Here is a 17768-nt window from a genome sequence, read left to right on the forward strand (position 1 = left end):
CAATCGGGGTAAAAGTAACCTTTACGCAATCACTGAAAGATGGAATCGTAGTCTACGATTCGTAGAGCGAATATTTAGTGAAATATGTATACAATAGAAATAGAACACTAAATTATATTGAAAGATTTGACAATGAAAAGATGGTGAAATGCATTAACTTACTTATGGATTTTGTCATATGTGTCTCGCAGAATAATTGAGATAATTGGAATCAATTATTTGTTTTTAATTTACTTTGAGTCACTTTGTATTGTGTAATTATATAAACAAACGATTATATATTATTTTAACCTAAAAAAATGATGCAAGCATACAGAAATATAGTGCGAACTTTGCTTTCTAGTAAGTTTTCAATATAATATATTTTTGAAAGAAAAACAGATTATATTCACATTTAACAAACTCTTATCTAAATTGGAATTTTATTTCATTATGCTATTTTTTCCAGACTGGCAACCTACGATGACATCGGCAGCTGGTTTAAAAGTCTTTCGTTCACCTGTAAAATTTGGCAGTAAATATATAGACATAACATATACTTGTTATATATGTGATATTTTGTAACTTGAAATTATGATTACTAGACATTGAATATCCTGAACGACGAAAACTCAGAATAATGGAGAAAGTCCCACAATATCCAGCAGGAATGCGTGCTTTTAAAATGCAAAAACGATTGCGATACATGCGTGGTCCAGAGGAGGTGCACAATTTCCTTTTATACAAGCAATATGGGATCATTGTAAGTCTGTATATGTAATGACAAAAGGATTATTGTTATAGAGATGTTTAATTATTCTCTCAAACTACACAGGCAACAGGGGGAGGTAGATTAAAACATAATCATTTTGAGACAATCCGTTTAAAACTTGGCAGAAAAATTAATCAACAAACGATGTTTGCAATTTGGCGTGTGGATCCACCATGGCAACCAGTTACAAAAAAGGTTGAACAATTAAATTATAGATTATATAAAGTACTAATTTGAAATATATTACTTTTCCGATCTAACAGTTATGGTTTCTATAACATAGGGACAAGGACACCGCATGGGTGGTGGTAAAGGTTCTATTGACCACTATGTTACTCCAATTAAAGCTGGACGTGTCATCATAGAACTCGGCGGTCATTGCGAATTTTTTGAGGTATATTGATAATGTATTATCAATATATATATATCTTTCAATATTCTTTAAAATAACATTACATTTTATAATGGATTCAATATTCTTCAAAATAACATTACAATTTATAATGGCAATTTGCGAGACTTGTCTCATATATTGTCAAATTCATTCTGACTAACAGAATATGAATAAACAAAAATTTATTAATATACATCAAATTCTTTTTTAGGTAAAAAAAATATTGTCCGATATAGCACGCATACTGCCATTCAAAGCCAAAGCCGTCAGTCAAAAAATGTTGGACGACGAAGCAGCTAGACAGGAGTGGATGGAAAAGAACAATCTGAATCCTTGGACCTGGAAATACATGGTTCAAAATAACATGCTTGGTTGCTTTAAATGGATATCGCCAATGGATAAATTATGGTTTAATAAATACTTGTAAATAAAAAGAAAAGATTGTAAGAAATTACACGTTCTTATATTTTCTCTTTATGAAATATTTTATAATTTATCTCAGTAAAATTAGATAATAAATGATACTAAATAATTAATGAGTAATAAAACAATTAATAATTTTTTTATTCATTAATGATTATATATATATATATATATATGTATAATTTATTTGACATTCGTTTTAATTAGTAAAGCTGTACAATCTCAATCTTCGATGAATAAGCTTTACGTTTCTCGCACGAGTTACACTCTTGTGTCATTTCTTGCCTTTATGGTACGTGCACAAGTCTGAGCTTTTTGAGGTTACGATTGAAAAAGTATGTGTGGAAATATATCAATATTAAATTATTTGATTATGCAACATATTTAAATTTCGATAAAGTTGATATAACAAACTTTACATTTTACATGCGTATATATTACATACATGTATCGTAATGTAACATATTATTTAGCTATATAACCTGTACTTATATATAATTTTAAATTTCGTATATAATATTCCTTAACAAGCATTTCATTTCATTTTAATGATAATATACTAAAGAATATACATATATTACAGATGACAAAACTGTTGGAGTGGTTATCATGTGCAACTGTGATTTTAAGTATCTGGTTTGCTACGATCACAAGCAGCTCTACTTTTGTTAAGAAATGGCATGAAATAATACTTTTTCTTCCAATCATTTGCTTGTTTCTCTTTGGTTTGTACGCGGCTATCGTCGTTCTGTATAGAGTATTCACCTTCAACACCTGCGACAGCGCAGCCATCGAACTTCAACAAGTTAGTTTGTCTTGTATCTATAAGAAAATATATTTGTACTTTAGTAGTGTTAATGTCTCTTTGTTATTACTTTTTTTCAGCAAATAGAGGAAGCTACAAAGGATCTTCAGAGCAAAGGTGTAATATTATCAAAAGAGGCTTCAACTTAAAACTTGTATAAATAAAATTTAAAATATTACAAATTTTCTACTCAAATTTTCTATTTGTATCTATTATATTTTATTTTTATTTGTAAAAGGATAATGTAATAGAAATAAAATTATGATATTTATTTCATATATATATGACTAAAAAGAGAGAGAGAGAGAGTATTTGCATCTTTGCTAAAAACTATTTTTAGACAGTAATACAATGTACTAAGTTATATTAAATAAAATCTTAATTTATTCATTTATGCTATGTATTACAAGTATGTTGAGCACACAACCGAGCATTCTTTTTTTTAACAGCATTGTTTTCTATTAACTGCATATTTCTAAAAAAAATGAAGAATAAAATTTAATTCAATGTAATAGATTGGAAAATTTTATGCATTGTTATTAAAACTCTTCGACAAATAATTTTTCACTTTACTATTATCTTTTTACTAAATATAAGAGCAATGAAATCTTTTTTAAATATTTATTATCATTTTAATGATATTAATAAGTAACTGTATAGAGAGAGAGAACACAAATTCAAGAATTCAGAATTTCCTGTAACATGCATAAGTACGTACATACGTATGTATGTAATATTATTATGCAATAAGTCTAATTAGTCTTTTATTATACAAAAAAAACCGCATAATATCGTTTGCTATTTTATGCTGCAAAAAAAGTAAAATTACACATCAAATTTGGAATACAATCTATAATATTATACCACATTTTAGAGCGCTTTTTAATAGAATTCCAACATAATGTATATAACAATTAATATTCAAGTGCTTATAATTTCGAGAGTACTATCAACAGATGTGTAGCGTTCTATAGTTGTTTTATTTAATTTATTTATTCCAATCAATTTGTGTGTGGTAAGCAAACAAAGCTCCTTACTATTAGCAAGAACTTAATAATGTGATATTTACATATCAGATTATAATTTTTGAGATCTAGAAATTGATTAAGAACAAAATTATATATATGGCAGGCTATTTTTTTATAATACGCTCTTAGTTTACCAGATTGTGATACATGCAAGAGAACTTTTAAATCAATTTTTGAATATTATCATTTAAAAGTAGATCTCTTTGTACATACATACATAAATACGGATATAGGCAAGTACACATACATATACGGATGCACTCTATAATTTTTATATCAGAAAGCCGAATAAATGTACAAAGTGTACTTATTATATCTATTTGTAGATATGTTTAGACATGTATAAAACATATCTATAACATGAGAGTGAATATATCTCTTCAATTTATATATTTGCGATCCTCAATATATATATATATATATATATATATGACACACGCACGCACGCACGCCACACACACACACACACACACACACACACACACACACACACACACACACACATATATATATATATATATATAGTATATATACAATATATATAATATATTGAAATATATATGTATATATATATGTATACATATATAACTACTGCAAGATATACTCTTTTGCAGAATATTCCATACAACAGTAGGCTTTCTCATATAAAAACAGAATTATATTGCTCCATATATTTTTTTAAAAAACATAGAGCATTCATAGGCTGTATAAGGATGGATTTTATAATACCGTTTGTTGTAAGCAACAATTCTTTCTCTCATAAAAATGTGTTATATTAAATGAAAATGTTTTTAAAAGTATGAAACAAGAGAATTGGTATACGTAGTATTATGGTATGCGTACTTATCTTAAATTCAGTCGCTTACCAAACACACCAAGGGTTTTATCTACACAACGAATAAAATAGCAGAGATATTTGCGTGTATATCTATATACAAAGTAAAGATGATTATTGTAAGACCAAAATGAAATAATGATGTTATCATTCACCCTCTGTCAGTCCTCTTTTTATTTTCTTTCTTTTTCTTTTTTTTTTAATCGAAATGTCAGACGAAATTAAATGAGCGATTCAGTCGTCCAGATTTTGTGAGAGTAGGAAATTAGCAGCGAGATTTTCATTCTTTTCACAGGCGAAGTATGCTTGTACAACTAAGTGTTCTGGAAAACCTAGCGCCTTCAACCTTTCAATAGCATCTCTGTCCTGTGGTGTTATCTGAATTGTACCAGATCCTACGCCTGCGGCTGCACCCGTACCAGCTCCGCCATTTACAGCGCCTCCCGCTGCAGCCGCTGCAGTTGCAGACGCTACGCCTCCTCCGGATGTTGGCAGAACTCGCGCCCCCGCTCCTGTAGCAGGTTCCACTATACGAGAAAAGATAACAAATTATATATATACATAAATTGATAATTATTAATATTATTAAATAATTAATATTCTCTTCAGTTATAATATATATATGATTGACTAGGACTAACCAGGTTCATTGAGCATGCGTACGAACGCTTCCTGATTTTGAGAAATAAGCTGCAACAAGGCGGGATTAGTGGAACCGATTTGCTGAAGAAGATTATTCAGCAGCTGTGGATTCTGTTGAATAACTTGACGCATTTGTTGAAATTGTGGTTGCATACGCAAGAAGGCCAAGGGATCTTGACTCTGATCCTGAAGTTGTTCCTGAGTTTCTGGCGGATCTTCAGGTGGATCCTCAAAGAGTTGCGCCGGTATACCTGTTAGAAGATACTCGACAGCTCTGTCAGGATTGTTAAAACTCGCGCGTAACGCTTGTACAACCTGCTCGCGTTCATATCTGATATAAAAAAAAAATAATAATAATAATAAAATGATAAAAATATCATTAAGTATTAATAATACTCGTTTAATATGTTTCTTTTTCATTATACATACCCCATATCCATGATGTTGTTTACCATAGTATTATAATCCTCTCCCATTAGCAAGGCACTTTCCGCTTGACCGGCCGCTGGTGTAGGTACTGCGGGTTGCTCTTGCACATTACTAGCTGCTCGCACTGTTTCTTGAACATTAGGATTCGAACTAGGTTGCGTAGTTGCTGAGCTATAATTGCAAACATAAAAAAAGAATATAAAACATGTCATATTGTATATAGAGGGTTTCATAACAAAGCAGCGTATCCCTAATTTCTAAAAAAATAAGATATTAAGATATTATATATTTAAAAAAAAATGAGATCTTAGTATTTCTAATACTCTTTTATCCAAAATGTATAAAAATTGTATTTCTATATATAAAATTTGAATTCGATTCCAGGCTTATGCCTTTATATAATGAAAAGCTATCGATATGTACAATAATTAATAATAAATAAAATAAATATTTCATAACATATGCGCGAAGAGGTTGAAATCTTTCACCTAGTAGATTCTTCCTTGCTATCCGTACTCTCCGAACGCTGCTCTTCGCTTGTTTTGGGCGTAGCACCAGATTTAGGCTTCGTTACCATAACAACTATAAACTTCTTCTCATCGATATTATATTCTGTTAACGGTTGCTCATCTGCCAATATCTTCCCTGTAAGAATTTGTACATTATTACGATCTCGAAAGCAAAAATTCATACTTATTAAAACGTTCGTATATTAGAATAACATAACCTATGAGCGTTTCTGCAATATCATTCCTAGCCTCCCAGAAAAGATATATATATTCAAAACATACGCGCGCGAGAGCTATATAATACTTAACACACTGTAATAAGGCGGTGGAGAGTCCGCGTTGCGTTACGCGAATAAGCGCCGGGCGCTTTCTTTCCGACATCGCTCTTGACGAATTAAGGTTACATTGCTTACCAGCGTATATCAACTTTTGATGCTCGGCGGGGAAGCCTTTTTGCGTTTCGATCTTCTTCTTGAGATCTTTGACCTAGTAACGATAATAAGTACATACGTAATCTTCCGTTCCGTTAATCGCTCTCTTAAAAGAAAAGAAGAAAAAAAAAAAGAAAAAAAAGGATATCACTCTTCTCTCCCGTCCGTCCGATTTTTACTTACGGTTTGCGACGAGTCGATCTCTATCGTGAACGTTTGCTGCTGTAAGTTTTTCAACGTTATAATCATATTGCCGGGCTGACGGGTTTCACCGTGTGTGTGTCTACGTCGATTCTCAATTTGCAAAATTAACCCCCTTTTTTCCGCCGATAAGGATAAAACGATGTTTTGGTAGAGATTTTTTTTCGGCGATGAGTCGGCACTGCCTTAAACAGCTCTCGCCAAGTGTATATACGTTACACTTGCGACAGTGTGCGGAAAAACATATGATGACGAAGGGGCCGAGGAGTAGCCAGCCACGGCTACCAATCGCTGTTCCATTTAGTACGATAATTAGGCCGACATTACGTATCGTACGAATCTATCAAGCGCGCTTTGTAATTATTTTTAATTATTATCTATTTATTTATCAAATAATGTATATAAATTTTACTGTATCTAACATTATTTGATTTTTAACACAATTTAACCAATTACAAAATTTACTATAAAAGTTACTAGTTTGCCGCATCATGGCGGACGTTTTCTAGACTCCCATGAGAGTCTCTAAATGAATAAATAAAATAAATAATTAATTAATAAATAAAGGATCTGCAAAAGTGTATTGAATGGTTGTCGGATAGTATGTTTCCACGGTTTTTGACTTATCGTTGATATCTCTTTGTTTTTACCTTTGTAGACATAACATCTGCTTATTTTTCTTGCACTTTCTAGAACTCCCTGTGTTGAGATAGACATATTCGACAACGGAGGGAGAGAGAAGGAAAGAAAAGAAACCAAATGCAAAACGAGAACAGGCTTGATTGCATTTCTCTGTCAGTCTTGTACACCGTCAACCTCGATGCCACGGATGATATAAGTGTGACTCCGCTTTGAATTTGACATTAAAAAGATGTGACGTATCGTAGATTACCGCAAAATGGAAAGAGTTCTCGAAGAGCGTCTGAGGGAGGCGGTGTGCGTCGGTGATACCGATGCCGTGCAAGATCTCGTGAATTTAGGTGTCGACGTTAACGCACGACAATCTGTCACTGGATGGTACTTGTCACTTTGAATTTAATTTGATGTCTTTTTTATTTTGAAAAATTGCACTCCGATACAATGCAAATGTATAGGATGAATTTATTTATCAAAATACTTTTATAATTGTGTTCATCTCCTTGTTTCTCAAGGACTGCTCTACATTGGGCATGCAAACAAGGATACTTGGATGTCGCCGCTTTACTCTTAAAAAATGGTGCCGATAAGAATCTGCGATCCGAGATAGGCGAAACTCCAGCATCCGTATGCAGCAATCAACAAATCTTGTATCTTCTGGGTATAGGTGGCGATAATCAACGAATCATGAACGATTTATCCTTGCATACTGTTACATCCACATACAATCATCCAGATTTTCTGCATACTGCTGCGAATCTCTCTAAAACCAGAAATAATACATATAACGAAAGCAAATTCGTCGCGACGTCTCAAGATGGTGTGATATATATTGATACAACTCTTTTAATGATATTGACAGTCAGTAAATACAATCAAATGTACAAAAAATTAATATAATGTTAATTATGTATGATTATATATTTATATTAATCGACTCAAAATCTGAAATAGTATAATTGTGATACTTATGGAGAAAATTTTTTTAAAACTATGCTGAACTGTCAAACTATCATTGTTAATATGCAAAGTATTATACATAATGATTTGTATTATACACTGATATGTTTTTAGAATTGGTATTGAAAATTCGAGTGGCCAATACAGCGGATCCGGATTTCGTCGAAGTGGAATTGCCACGGAGCGAACTGACATATCAAGCTTTGTTGTATTTGTGTTGCAAGGAGCTAGATCTCAATCCACATCAGATTCAGAAATTACGAAAATTGCCCAACACCAGATTAAGGAAAGACAAAGACATTCAAAGACTTGAAAACTTTCAAGAGATTGAGGTAGTCACGGACACTATGAATGTATACAAAAGTATGCAAAATGCGAACGGTGTCGCCAGCACTTTACTCGTGCAGTCTACGTTGCCGACTAATGGATATCAAAGTATATCCAAGAAGGATCAGACTATTTTATACTGATCGTACATTGGAGAAAAGATCCTTCCTTTTAAATATTTCCAAACTCTAATATATTAATAAGAGTAAAAAAGGGCTATTTGTTAAACAATAGTATATATATTTATCTAATATAACCATCTTAAATGCAATAATCGAATGTGGATTATATAAGATGTGATATATTTAATGTTAATTAAATTAATATTGATATGTTAAATTAATATTATGTAAATTTAGATAGGGTATATTCTAAATTTGTATATATAGCAAATTTGGAAATAGTGAATTTTTGTAATTGTTTCTTACTAGAATTAAAATGATTAAAGTATAACAATAATTTTTATATAATTGTCTTAATTCTTAATTTATTTGTTTTTCTTTGTGCACTTTCTGTTTCGTAGATTTTTTTGTTTATTAAGGATAACTTCGCCATCGGGTTTAACAGTGACTGTGGTATCGCCCAGGAACGTCGATAGTTCTCCTTCCACTTCGTGGTAAGCCCTCGGTCTCTTCGGCGGTACCACAATCGTAAGTGGATCAATCGTATTTTTACTCTCTGAAATATATAAATTTGCTTAAAAGACCTAATTTGTGTATCAATAATAAATCGAATAATCTGTTTGAATTAAAACATACTTAATGTCATATAAAAAGGCAATGCTAGAGTGGTCGTGCTTTTCAATCGAAGAGCTCGTATGTTCGCCCAACTGCCAGGATAATTCTTATCTAGATATTTGCAAGTGGCCAATATATTTATTAAGATTTCTTTTCTACTCATAGATGTGTTCCCTATCTGGACTAAATGAGTATCGCCGTTAGAATGAAGATGCATGCTAGTTTTTCTCAATGCGTAATCGATTTCGTGCTTCAAATCTTTGCTGTCCATCCTGATCGATGTCGGCAATTTCCGTCTTTTTATAAAATATTTTCCCAACAGGTGTGACATATAACCGGCGATGCGACCATCGACGAGAAAATGATCATAACTGCCTATAAGCTTTTTCTTCAATTCGAATTGATCGAATTCGGTTTTCACGCGATTTATAGGTATTATTTCATTCACGCGAGTACATCCGTGCTCGTCCAATAAGTTTTTGTAATGCTCTACTGTCGGTTCATAATCTTTCCTTTTTCCTCTTTCCAAATCACAAACAAATAGAGCAATTTCATCGTTCGACGTTACTATTGAATGTGGTAATAAGCTATAAATAGAAAAAAACAGGGATATTAGAATTTTATCAGGAGTACAGTACAATATATTACTAATATACAAAGTATTATCATTGTAGAGTTTATAATCATGTTACAAATCTCATAAGGATCCATTGGCAATTATAAAATATAATCATGTAAAATCTAATCAGGAAAAAATATTTATATTAAAATTGATGCTAATATAAAAAAAAGAGAATAATTATAACTTATAATGTTTTTGAATTAATTATAAATTCTTTTTATGTAAGTATATATATTTTTATTCTAAGTATAGAGAAAAAAATCGAGTTAACATATTATTCGTATAGAAAGCACACAATTTTATAAAATTATTTACATTCTCATTTGTCTGCGAGGCACTTTTGGGATTTTGATGCAAGTCACTTGCATAAATAAGGGCTGTATCTCCGTGGTTAGAAGATCGTTTTCTTTCAACTGTTCCTGAGTTAAATGGAAAATCGCAGAAATGCACTGTAAAATATGTTTCTTCGATAAATATGTTTCTTCTTCGACAATTCCTAGGTCAAGATCCTTTGGTGATGGATCCTTTGTCTTCTCCACCTCCGAATTCGCTCGTTTTCGCTTTCGCGAATTTTGCGAATCTGAATTTTTTAGTTTCATTTTCTCTACTGTCATTATTCTAATATCTGTTTCAAGATTGGCACATTTTTCCTTCTTTTTACCAATATTTCTTTTTCTCTCCTCTTGACTACTCAGCTTTCCACGTGTTGGCGTCATCGCTGCTTTGGCTAGGATTTACAGGCGGAAATATATGGAAGTAGACGGAAGTGACGAATTGACACAGTGATGCCAAAGAAAGGAAATTTTAAGCTTTTATACGCAGATGTTCCAAAATTTATCCCTTGGAGAGTAGCGTTTGATTCAAGTGAAAACGCAAAAGAGAACAAATCTCATGCCTCGTTCTCAATGAAAAAGATTTGTAATTACACACAAAACGAACCATGAAAGAACAGACCTATGAAATATTGCTACTGCGCATGACTAGAATTTTATTCGAACTTGTGTTTTTTTCAACATCTGACCGGATCACCGGATTTATAACCTTGAGAGATCTCGTCTTTAATGTTAACTCAATAGAAATCGATCTGGTATTATTTATTATTGTTTTTTTTCATATTTTAATACATAATTTTTATTTCCGTTTATCTTGGTACATATTATCGAATAATATAATTCACACATATATTCTCAATTAAGTTCATATATATAACTTGAATTGTAACCGACGAGAAACGTTCGTGTCGAATATTTTAAAGGAATTTATCAATTTATCTCGATTCACTTGAATAACAGATAATAAATATCAGTGTTAAGTTTTAGGAGGCTTGGAAACATACTCGAGATGGTTTCAATGAAATGGATAATGATCTACGGTTTGCTGGTGCCATTCTTTACAATGGTCACTTTACTCTACATTCTCGGAGTCGCGAGATACATTACTGATTTTGAAGAGAATACATGCGAGATGACATACATGTTTGAATACCCACAGTATGTGGTACGTATCGCACAAGACATTTTATCAGAATGGTCTATTCTCTATATGGGAGTGGAGATTATACAATATACTTACCTCTCTAATTCTTATCTACTTGTCTTATCTTTTTTTAACTAGACTTACTACATTTGTTCTCTTTGTTTCTTGATCAAGATGTAAATATATTTATTTTATTTATTAAAAGCAAGTTCTTTTAAGCAATTTATTTTATTTCAGAGAATATCTTTGAATAATAATATAGAGGAGAAATATCCGCGATTTGGACTATATGCCTATGGAGAAGGTTTTGTAACAGAAAAATTGAGAAGAATGCATTTTTCTGGAATACCAGTTCTTTTTATACCAGGCAATGCTGGATCTCATGAGCAAGGTTCGTATTAGTTTCTCTATTATAAAAGCATTCTAGAAAATCAATTGTATGACAAATCTTTATAGTTATAGAGCAGATACTTTAATACATGTATTATTTGCATTTTTTTTTTTCTCTTTCTTTAGTACGTTCTATTGCTTCAGTAAGTTTAAGAAAAAGCCGAAAGACTCCCTTCCATTTTGATTTTTTCACCATTTCATTCAACAAGGATTATTCTGGATTGTATGGAGGTAAAAATAATAATTAATATCGATTTGCATATATTGATATTTTTGTACATAATATTAACTGTCATTTTTTAATTTTATTAATATAAGGTGTGCTTATGGAACAGACTGTATATGTCTCGCATTGTATAAAGGCAATATTAGCTTTGTATAAGAATAAAATGGATAGTGTTGTGCTGATTGGTCATTCTATGGTAAGAAACACAAGTATATATATCATGCAATGTGCCTGAGAAATTAATCTGTGTTTCTGTCATAGGGTGGTGTCATAGCAAAAGGAGCTCTTTTACTAGCACCAAATATGAACGCTTCATTTGCAAGTATTATAATAAACTTGGCTACACCGCATACTCCAGCCTTAGTCCTCGATAATGTGTTCGCCAATTATTATAAGGAATTGGAGAAACATTTGTACAAACTTAAGGATGCAGGAGTGAAGGTAATATCTGTTGGAGGTGGACCGCGCGACATACTTGTAACCGCTGCGCAAACTTACGATCGTACGGCAGATATAAATGTCCTTTCCACGAGTGTACCGGCTGTTTGGAAATCTACCGATCATTTGAGTATTTTATGGTGTAAACAACTGATATTCGTAATCGTGCGTGCACTGTTTGATGCTGTAGATCAGTTGAACAAGCCATTTAAAATTGCATCAAATCCTGATTTGAAAATGCAGGCTCTATCTTATCATTTTTTACAAGTAAGTAATAATTGTTTGCAATCTTTGCAATAACATCATTTCTTCAATACAAAATTACAATTTCAGCATAGTTCAGGCAAGAAGCTGTATCATTATAAGGAAAAAGTTCAGTTTAGAAACGATAGCGAATGGATAAATATTCCATCTAAGCAATATGTCTGGAGCAATAAGAATGGACCTAAAAAATTGTCTACTGTATATCTGGTGGTAGAACTATTTCACAAATCCGACTTCCTAACCATTGATACGATAAACTTGGAAAACAAGGATTGGCTATTCATGTGCACAGAATCCAAGAAGCAAAATGGAAAAAGAATTTGGTAATACATGAAACTATATATTATTGCTACAAAAAAAAATGATTATTTACTGGTAAAGCTTAATATATACTTTTTAGTGACTGGGGTTGGAATTTGACGAATAATACAAGAATTTTAATAGATCCTTTAAATCGGCTGAGAAAAACTGTTGATTTAGATCTGAAAGAAATAAGTTATATGGGTATTACGCATGTTATTGTAAGAATAACTCCAGAAGATTTGAATAAACATCTTACAGTCAGCTTCGATTCCTATTATCACGACACTCGAGCAGAAACTACGAAAAATAAATTCTTTCATCCTAAATATCTTTTCGGCTTCTATGGATCTAATTTGATCGAAACCGTCAAGGGAAATATAAGATATTACGTGACGCTTTCTAATATTATAGATGCAGTTACTATTGAATTAAAATCGACAGATTGTGTTAAACATCATGCTGTTGTCGAATTGCTAGAACCATGGAATGCAGGATCGACTCAATCGAGATTTTTCATGAATATGTAAGTACATTTGTTGCAGTGAATTTAGTTTTATTATAAGCTCACCTTATATTCGATTTTTTATGATGCAGGGATGACGGTCCAAAAACGATAAAAATGCAAACTCTTTACGGACGTCGCAACGAAACGGCAAGTTTAAGACTAACATTAGATCCAGAGTGCAGTTATGCGATTAATATTCAACCCAGTGGAATCATCGATAAGATTTCTTGTAGAATACGGGATCGTTGGCCGTTGCTTTATCTAGCGATTATCAGTTTACTTTTACTGTTTGTCTCAATAAGGATACATAGTTCAGACATGCTACCAACTGTAATTGTTACCATAGTATTGTCCTTTTTTTTCAACGTTACTTATGAAGCTTGCATTGCTTTATGTATCATCAGCATATCTGCTATTGCTGTATGCTGCTGTGTCATATTTCTTGGTTCTGTTGCACATGGAATAGCTATCAAGTAAGAAATTTTCTATTTACATTGAAGTAAAAATATGTTCCTGTAAAATTATGTAATCAGAAAATTAGTTAATAATGATATATGGATAAAAGTTATATATATATATATATATATATTTTTTTTTTTTTTTTTTTTGCAGATTTTTAGCACGTGCAATAACTTTCTCAACAACGTGGTCAGATTGGTTACTGAACGGTCTAAATCAGCTACCATTTATTACAACTATTCTCGTATTATCTCTAATTCCAGCAACATGTGGGGCTCTGGCTATGGTTGTTTCAGTATTTTTGTATTTTTTGAAATTAACAAGAATGTATGAAGATTATTTGGAGGAGATATTAATGGCCTCGCTGCAGCATTTTGAGTGGTTTAAACGTTTTAAGAGTGTAAGAGAAGAAAACGATAGAAGCACCAGTCAAAAAATATATAATCATCTTATCTTGTTTCTATTGTGGACTTTTGCTGCAATCCCAGCAATTCCATCTGTGTTAGTTTGGGCGAAAAATTTCAGGTATGCATTTATTATAAATTTTTCAATTCAGAATCACAGATAAATCTCTCATATATTTTAACGAGAACAAATTAATATGCAGTTACGACATGAGACTCACTTCAGAAGATCCTGTATTTCTAACAAGCTGGATAATATTAACTACATGTAGTACATTGGGTATTGTACACATCTATCCTAAGAATGAGGGAATTTGCTCGCTTATATTAAGCAGCATATTACGTCTTGCGAGCTGGGTCATTCTTTCAATGACGGCAGCTCCACGTCCATTTTTTTATCACTGGTGTATGCCACCTATCACAGCTGCGGTAGTAACACTCATAACATTAAATTCTGTGATTCCTAAAACTAGTCTATCTTATTAAAAGGTAATAACTTGCAGAAATATTATGTTTATGTAATTCTTCTCACCATCCATCAATAATTTTGTATAAAAAGATCTGAACTCATAGCTATGACTATATATGTTATTTAAAATTTATTATGTTTTGAATATTAGATTGAGGAATATAAAAAGTGTTATAAGTAGCATACATGTGATAGTATTATTTTGTACAAAAGTAGTCAAAATATGTAATGTGTAATAAGATTTTCTTTAAAGCTCATTTAACGAAACTTTAAAAATAATTGTGATTTAAGGCAGCTCATTTAACGATATTTTAAGATTAATCAGAGGATGTTTATATACTATAACGCAAGATTTGATTCTTGTGAAGTGTGATATATATGGTATAGTATAAAATAAGTATACGTCAATTTATTTTTATTGATATTAATATAATTTATTAATGAAAAAATTTCGTCATTAATTTACAACATTATTTAATAACAATATTATATATACAGTATTTAGCTATACTATCTAAATTATTATTTTGTACATTTGCTTATATGGCTGTAACAATGCCTCTTTATATGCATCATTGTTATTAAAATTTATATTTCATTTTATATATATAAATATATCCCTCTTTTTTGCATAGGAAATAGCTTATTCTACAAATGTAGTTCCAACATCTATCTTTTCTACACTGTACACACATATCTGTTTTTTGGAAATAGGGTGTATCCCATAATTTGCAACCATGCCCATTTCATGTCGCAAAAAATCTACTGTTTTTTCCGCTAGAGTTTTATTATTTGTATGTACTTCTGGATGCTGCATGAATTCAGCCAACTGGGAAAACAACAATAAACTTGATATTTGTGAAACAGTTATATAACAATTTGAGATAAGACATGCTGTGCATTGTATTAGTATATTGCAGTACAATTTAATATATTGAACAATTGTGATATATTTTGTTAAAATTATATATAAATAAAATTATATCTTGGTTTGGATTTGATACACGAGGAAAGAATTGTACCTTCATCCATCTGCATTCTGAAATTTCCCTTTTACATTTTTGGATCTTAAAATTTTGAGGAGTTAGATACGCAATCATATACATATCCGAGCATCCAAATAAATAACCATGACCATGTCTAAAAGATACAAGGCACTTGAAGTCTGTCTGAATTCCCGTTTCCTCGAAAACTTCTCTTTTAGCTGCTGCTTCAATATTTTCTCCTAACAATTAGATACAAATGTGTATGTATACATATGACGATAAAACTAAAAAACATACACGATTGCTTCTATAAAAATACCTGGCTCTACATAGCCACCTGGAAGCTTCCAGGCTTTATTGAGACCATATTTCTCTTTAATGACAAGGATTTCATTAGTATCCTTGTTGAATACAAATGCACCAACACCTAAAAATGTATGTGCGTATCTTGGAATATTGCACTCTTCATCGTTGGGCAGCCAACGATATAGCATGACATATCCTTCTTTTGCATGATGAAAGATAAATCCTTGTCCTGTTAATATCGGAACCCATTCCGTGTTCGGTATATGTACGCGAAACCATACAGCGCGTTTTTTATCCTTAGTCCATTGCTCTAGAGAATCTATATATAAGGATATTTATAAATTATATGGATCCTTATGTTTTGTTTGTCGCCGTCCTATGTTAAATTTATTTTCTCCGCTATCATTTGACTATATGGAAAAGAATGGAATATAAGATCCGTCAACGTTTTTGTTTGATTGTAAAATGGGTTTCGCCAAGTAATGATTTTTAAACATTGAATCGATTTAAGAGAGAAGGTTTCTCCATACAATTATTGATATCTTCATTTATATAGAGATATAAAATGCGTCCACCTTTGAGGCGCTGAGCAAATATTTTACTGTCACAGGCCTCCTCGATCGAATCGATCGTGACACCGTTGTATTGATCGTCATGACCCTTGAAGATTTTCTTGGCCATTGCGGTTTTCGACACGTCCAATTGTCCGTGATGCGTGCTGTACCGGAAACCCGGGAGAAAAACAATCGTGTTCTTTAGTGACGATCGCCCTTTGAACGTTTTCGTAACATGAAACAATAATGTCGCGGTTGACGCCCTTTTCATCGGACACAATCGAGTCTCAAGTCTCAAGCGATTATAGAGCAATCTCATACTTGTAGATTGATAACAGTACGATTGCAATAACAATCTTGCATAAGAAGAGCACGTGAACGATTTTTCTCATCATTATTTTTATGTCATCGTTCGCTCATAATACGACGATTTAATGTGTCAAATTTTCTTCAAATGGATTTATAAAATGTTTCTTTTTCTGTCGCTGAAAATTGCGGGATGAAACTTTATTAACTTCATTGATTCAATATTGAAGATTATAACGAATAATAATATATACGTCCGTATATATATTACGAAATATTAATATTAATCACGTCATAAATGAGGAAGACGAGGTTAAAAAATGTGTCAAAGGGGAATTCGATATGCGAGAAAAAAAAAATTTGACGTCATTTAGGACCTATCCAGATAAAGCTCGCGTGACGTAATGCATAGAGAGAGAGAGAGAGAGAGAGATCAAATTTTTCGCGTTGGTTTCATTTTCAAACGGATCAATCGCGGATGAATTTACGGTTGAAGGAAGAGCCAATCGGAACGCCGAACAAATTATCCAAGCGGCGTAAAAATGCGACAATTAAGCACTCTTTAATTTTCTATTCATTGGCAAAAAATTCAAGTTTGAATCGTATAACGTATGTATTTCCAAAGAAGCTTATTGAGTAAAAATCGAGAGTTATATATATCTGTTATACATGTTATATTTATTCTACATGTCTTATAACGTGATATTTATTGTTACAGGTCAAAGGCACGCATAATGGATTGTGTATAATCTTATCGGGACGCTACACACACGAACACTCTGTAAATAAAAAATACCATTGGAATATATGTTAGAACGCCATATTGTTACGCGAAAACTGAAAGGTAATTAAATATAGAAAAATAAAAATATTATGATAGGAATAAATATAAAAATGCAGAAATATATTTTTCATGTTTATATATACTTAATTATTAATTAATTTACATTAT

At 31.8% G+C, this 17768-nt stretch overlaps 6 protein-coding genes across 10 annotated transcripts; 3 read left to right on the top strand and 3 right to left on the bottom strand.

Annotated features, from left to right (window-relative positions):
- Positions 1-74: 74 nt before the first annotated feature.
- On the top strand, positions 75-1647 carry LOC138932016 (large ribosomal subunit protein uL16m-like). Its single transcript, XM_070293471.1, has 6 exons — positions 75-342; positions 449-514; positions 585-742; positions 815-946; positions 1035-1145; positions 1357-1647. Exons 1-6 carry the CDS (start codon positions 300-302, stop codon positions 1570-1572), a joined length of 726 nt encoding a protein of 241 aa, XP_070149572.1. The 5' UTR covers positions 75-299; the 3' UTR covers positions 1573-1647.
- Positions 1648-1723: 76 nt separating this feature from the next.
- On the bottom strand, positions 1724-6693 carry Rad23 (UV excision repair protein Rad23). 4 transcript variants are annotated; one of them, XM_070293464.1, is made up of 7 exons: positions 6431-6693; positions 6230-6302; positions 5796-5952; positions 5308-5478; positions 4878-5209; positions 4626-4763; positions 1729-2390 (listed from the first exon to the last, which is right to left on the bottom strand). In XM_070293464.1, exons 1-7 carry the CDS (start codon positions 6494-6496, stop codon positions 2194-2196), a joined length of 1134 nt encoding a protein of 377 aa, XP_070149565.1. In that variant the 5' UTR covers positions 6497-6693; the 3' UTR covers positions 1729-2193. The 4 variants fall into 4 exon arrangements, with proteins under 4 accessions (XP_070149568.1, XP_070149565.1, XP_070149567.1 ...); XM_070293466.1 differs by having other exon boundaries at positions 2286-2390; positions 4583-4763; positions 6431-6692; XM_070293467.1 differs by lacking the exons at positions 6230-6302; positions 6431-6693 and adding an exon at positions 6130-6219 and having other exon boundaries at positions 1724-2390.
- A 246-nt stretch (positions 6694-6939) lies between these two features.
- On the top strand, positions 6940-8752 carry LOC138932015 (ankyrin repeat domain-containing protein 40). 2 transcript variants are annotated; one of them, XM_070293469.1, is made up of 4 exons: positions 6940-7049; positions 7142-7465; positions 7600-7904; positions 8159-8751. In XM_070293469.1, exons 2-4 carry the CDS (start codon positions 7347-7349, stop codon positions 8512-8514), a joined length of 780 nt encoding a protein of 259 aa, XP_070149570.1. In that variant the 5' UTR covers positions 6940-7049; positions 7142-7346; the 3' UTR covers positions 8515-8751. The 2 variants fall into 2 exon arrangements, with proteins under 2 accessions (XP_070149570.1, XP_070149571.1); XM_070293470.1 differs by lacking the exon at positions 6940-7049 and having other exon boundaries at positions 7338-7465; positions 8159-8752.
- Positions 8687-10464, bottom strand: LOC138932017 (ribosomal L1 domain-containing protein CG13096). The gene is made up of 3 exons (XM_070293472.1): positions 10046-10464; positions 9130-9695; positions 8687-9049 (listed from the first exon to the last, which is right to left on the bottom strand). Exons 1-3 carry the CDS (start codon positions 10444-10446, stop codon positions 8859-8861), a joined length of 1158 nt encoding a protein of 385 aa, XP_070149573.1. The 5' UTR covers positions 10447-10464; the 3' UTR covers positions 8687-8858.
- A 281-nt stretch (positions 10465-10745) lies between these two features.
- Pgap1 (GPI inositol-deacylase) lies at positions 10746-15001 on the top strand. Its single transcript, XM_070293463.1, has 11 exons — positions 10746-10817; positions 11044-11227; positions 11444-11597; positions 11723-11827; positions 11915-12018; positions 12084-12527; positions 12594-12847; positions 12925-13350; positions 13422-13805; positions 13945-14316; positions 14399-15001. The coding sequence occupies exons 2-11, from the start codon at positions 11072-11074 to the stop codon at positions 14679-14681; spliced, it is 2682 nt and encodes an 893-aa protein (XP_070149564.1). The 5' UTR covers positions 10746-10817; positions 11044-11071; the 3' UTR covers positions 14682-15001.
- A 71-nt stretch (positions 15002-15072) lies between these two features.
- On the bottom strand, positions 15073-17131 carry LOC138945249 (uncharacterized). The gene is made up of 4 exons (XM_070316632.1): positions 16532-17131; positions 15970-16275; positions 15687-15889; positions 15073-15493 (listed from the first exon to the last, which is right to left on the bottom strand). The coding sequence occupies exons 1-4, from the start codon at positions 16827-16829 to the stop codon at positions 15308-15310; spliced, it is 993 nt and encodes a 330-aa protein (XP_070172733.1). The 5' UTR covers positions 16830-17131; the 3' UTR covers positions 15073-15307.
- Positions 17132-17768: the final 637 nt, after the last annotated feature.

The sequence above is a fragment of the Polyergus mexicanus genome, unplaced genomic scaffold (genome assembly GCF_030449975.1).
Source record: "Polyergus mexicanus isolate NDT 795.1 unplaced genomic scaffold, iyPolMexi1.0 SCAF_3, whole genome shotgun sequence".
In the NCBI taxonomy this organism is placed as follows: domain Eukaryota; kingdom Metazoa; phylum Arthropoda; class Insecta; order Hymenoptera; family Formicidae; genus Polyergus; species Polyergus mexicanus.

Coding starts and splice junctions, on each gene's coding strand:
- LOC138932015 (XM_070293469.1), top strand. CDS start 7,347: ATGGAAAGAGTTCTCGAAGAGCGTCTGAGGGAGGCGGTGTGCGTCGGT. Junction 7,466..7,599: donor CGACAATCTGTCACTGGATG/GTACTTGTCACT, acceptor TTGTTTCTCAAG/GACTGCTCTACATTGGGCAT. Junction 7,905..8,158: donor CGTCGCGACGTCTCAAGATG/GTGTGATATATA, acceptor ATATGTTTTTAG/AATTGGTATTGAAAATTCGA.
- LOC138932017 (XM_070293472.1), bottom strand. CDS start 10,446: ATGACGCCAACACGTGGAAAGCTGAGTAGTCAAGAGGAGAGAAAAAGA. Junction 9,696..10,045: donor CCTCGCAGACAAATGAGAAT/GTAAATAATTTT, acceptor TTCTATTTATAG/CTTATTACCACATTCAATAG. Junction 9,050..9,129: donor GCCTTTTTATATGACATTAA/GTATGTTTTAAT, acceptor TATATATTTCAG/AGAGTAAAAATACGATTGAT.
- LOC138945249 (XM_070316632.1), bottom strand. CDS start 16,829: ATGAGATTGCTCTATAATCGCTTGAGACTTGAGACTCGATTGTGTCCG. Junction 16,276..16,531: donor ATTTGCTCAGCGCCTCAAAG/GTGGACGCATTT, acceptor CCTTATATATAG/ATTCTCTAGAGCAATGGACT. Junction 15,890..15,969: donor AGGTGGCTATGTAGAGCCAG/GTATTTTTATAG, acceptor TCTAATTGTTAG/GAGAAAATATTGAAGCAGCA.
- LOC138932016 (XM_070293471.1), top strand. CDS start 300: ATGATGCAAGCATACAGAAATATAGTGCGAACTTTGCTTTCTA. Junction 947..1,034: donor GGCAACCAGTTACAAAAAAG/GTTGAACAATTA, acceptor TCTATAACATAG/GGACAAGGACACCGCATGGG. Junction 1,146..1,356: donor GTCATTGCGAATTTTTTGAG/GTATATTGATAA, acceptor ATTCTTTTTTAG/GTAAAAAAAATATTGTCCGA.
- Pgap1 (XM_070293463.1), top strand. CDS start 11,072: ATGGTTTCAATGAAATGGATAATGATCTACGGTTTGCTGGTGCCATTC. Junction 12,848..12,924: donor CAAAATGGAAAAAGAATTTG/GTAATACATGAA, acceptor TATACTTTTTAG/TGACTGGGGTTGGAATTTGA. Junction 13,351..13,421: donor TCGAGATTTTTCATGAATAT/GTAAGTACATTT, acceptor TTTATGATGCAG/GGATGACGGTCCAAAAACGA.
- Rad23 (XM_070293464.1), bottom strand. CDS start 6,496: ATGATTATAACGTTGAAAAACTTACAGCAGCAAACGTTCACGATAGAG. Junction 6,303..6,430: donor AGATCGACTCGTCGCAAACC/GTAAGTAAAAAT, acceptor TATCGTTACTAG/GTCAAAGATCTCAAGAAGAA. Junction 5,479..5,795: donor AGCAAGGAAGAATCTACTAG/GTGAAAGATTTC, acceptor TTGCAATTATAG/CTCAGCAACTACGCAACCTA.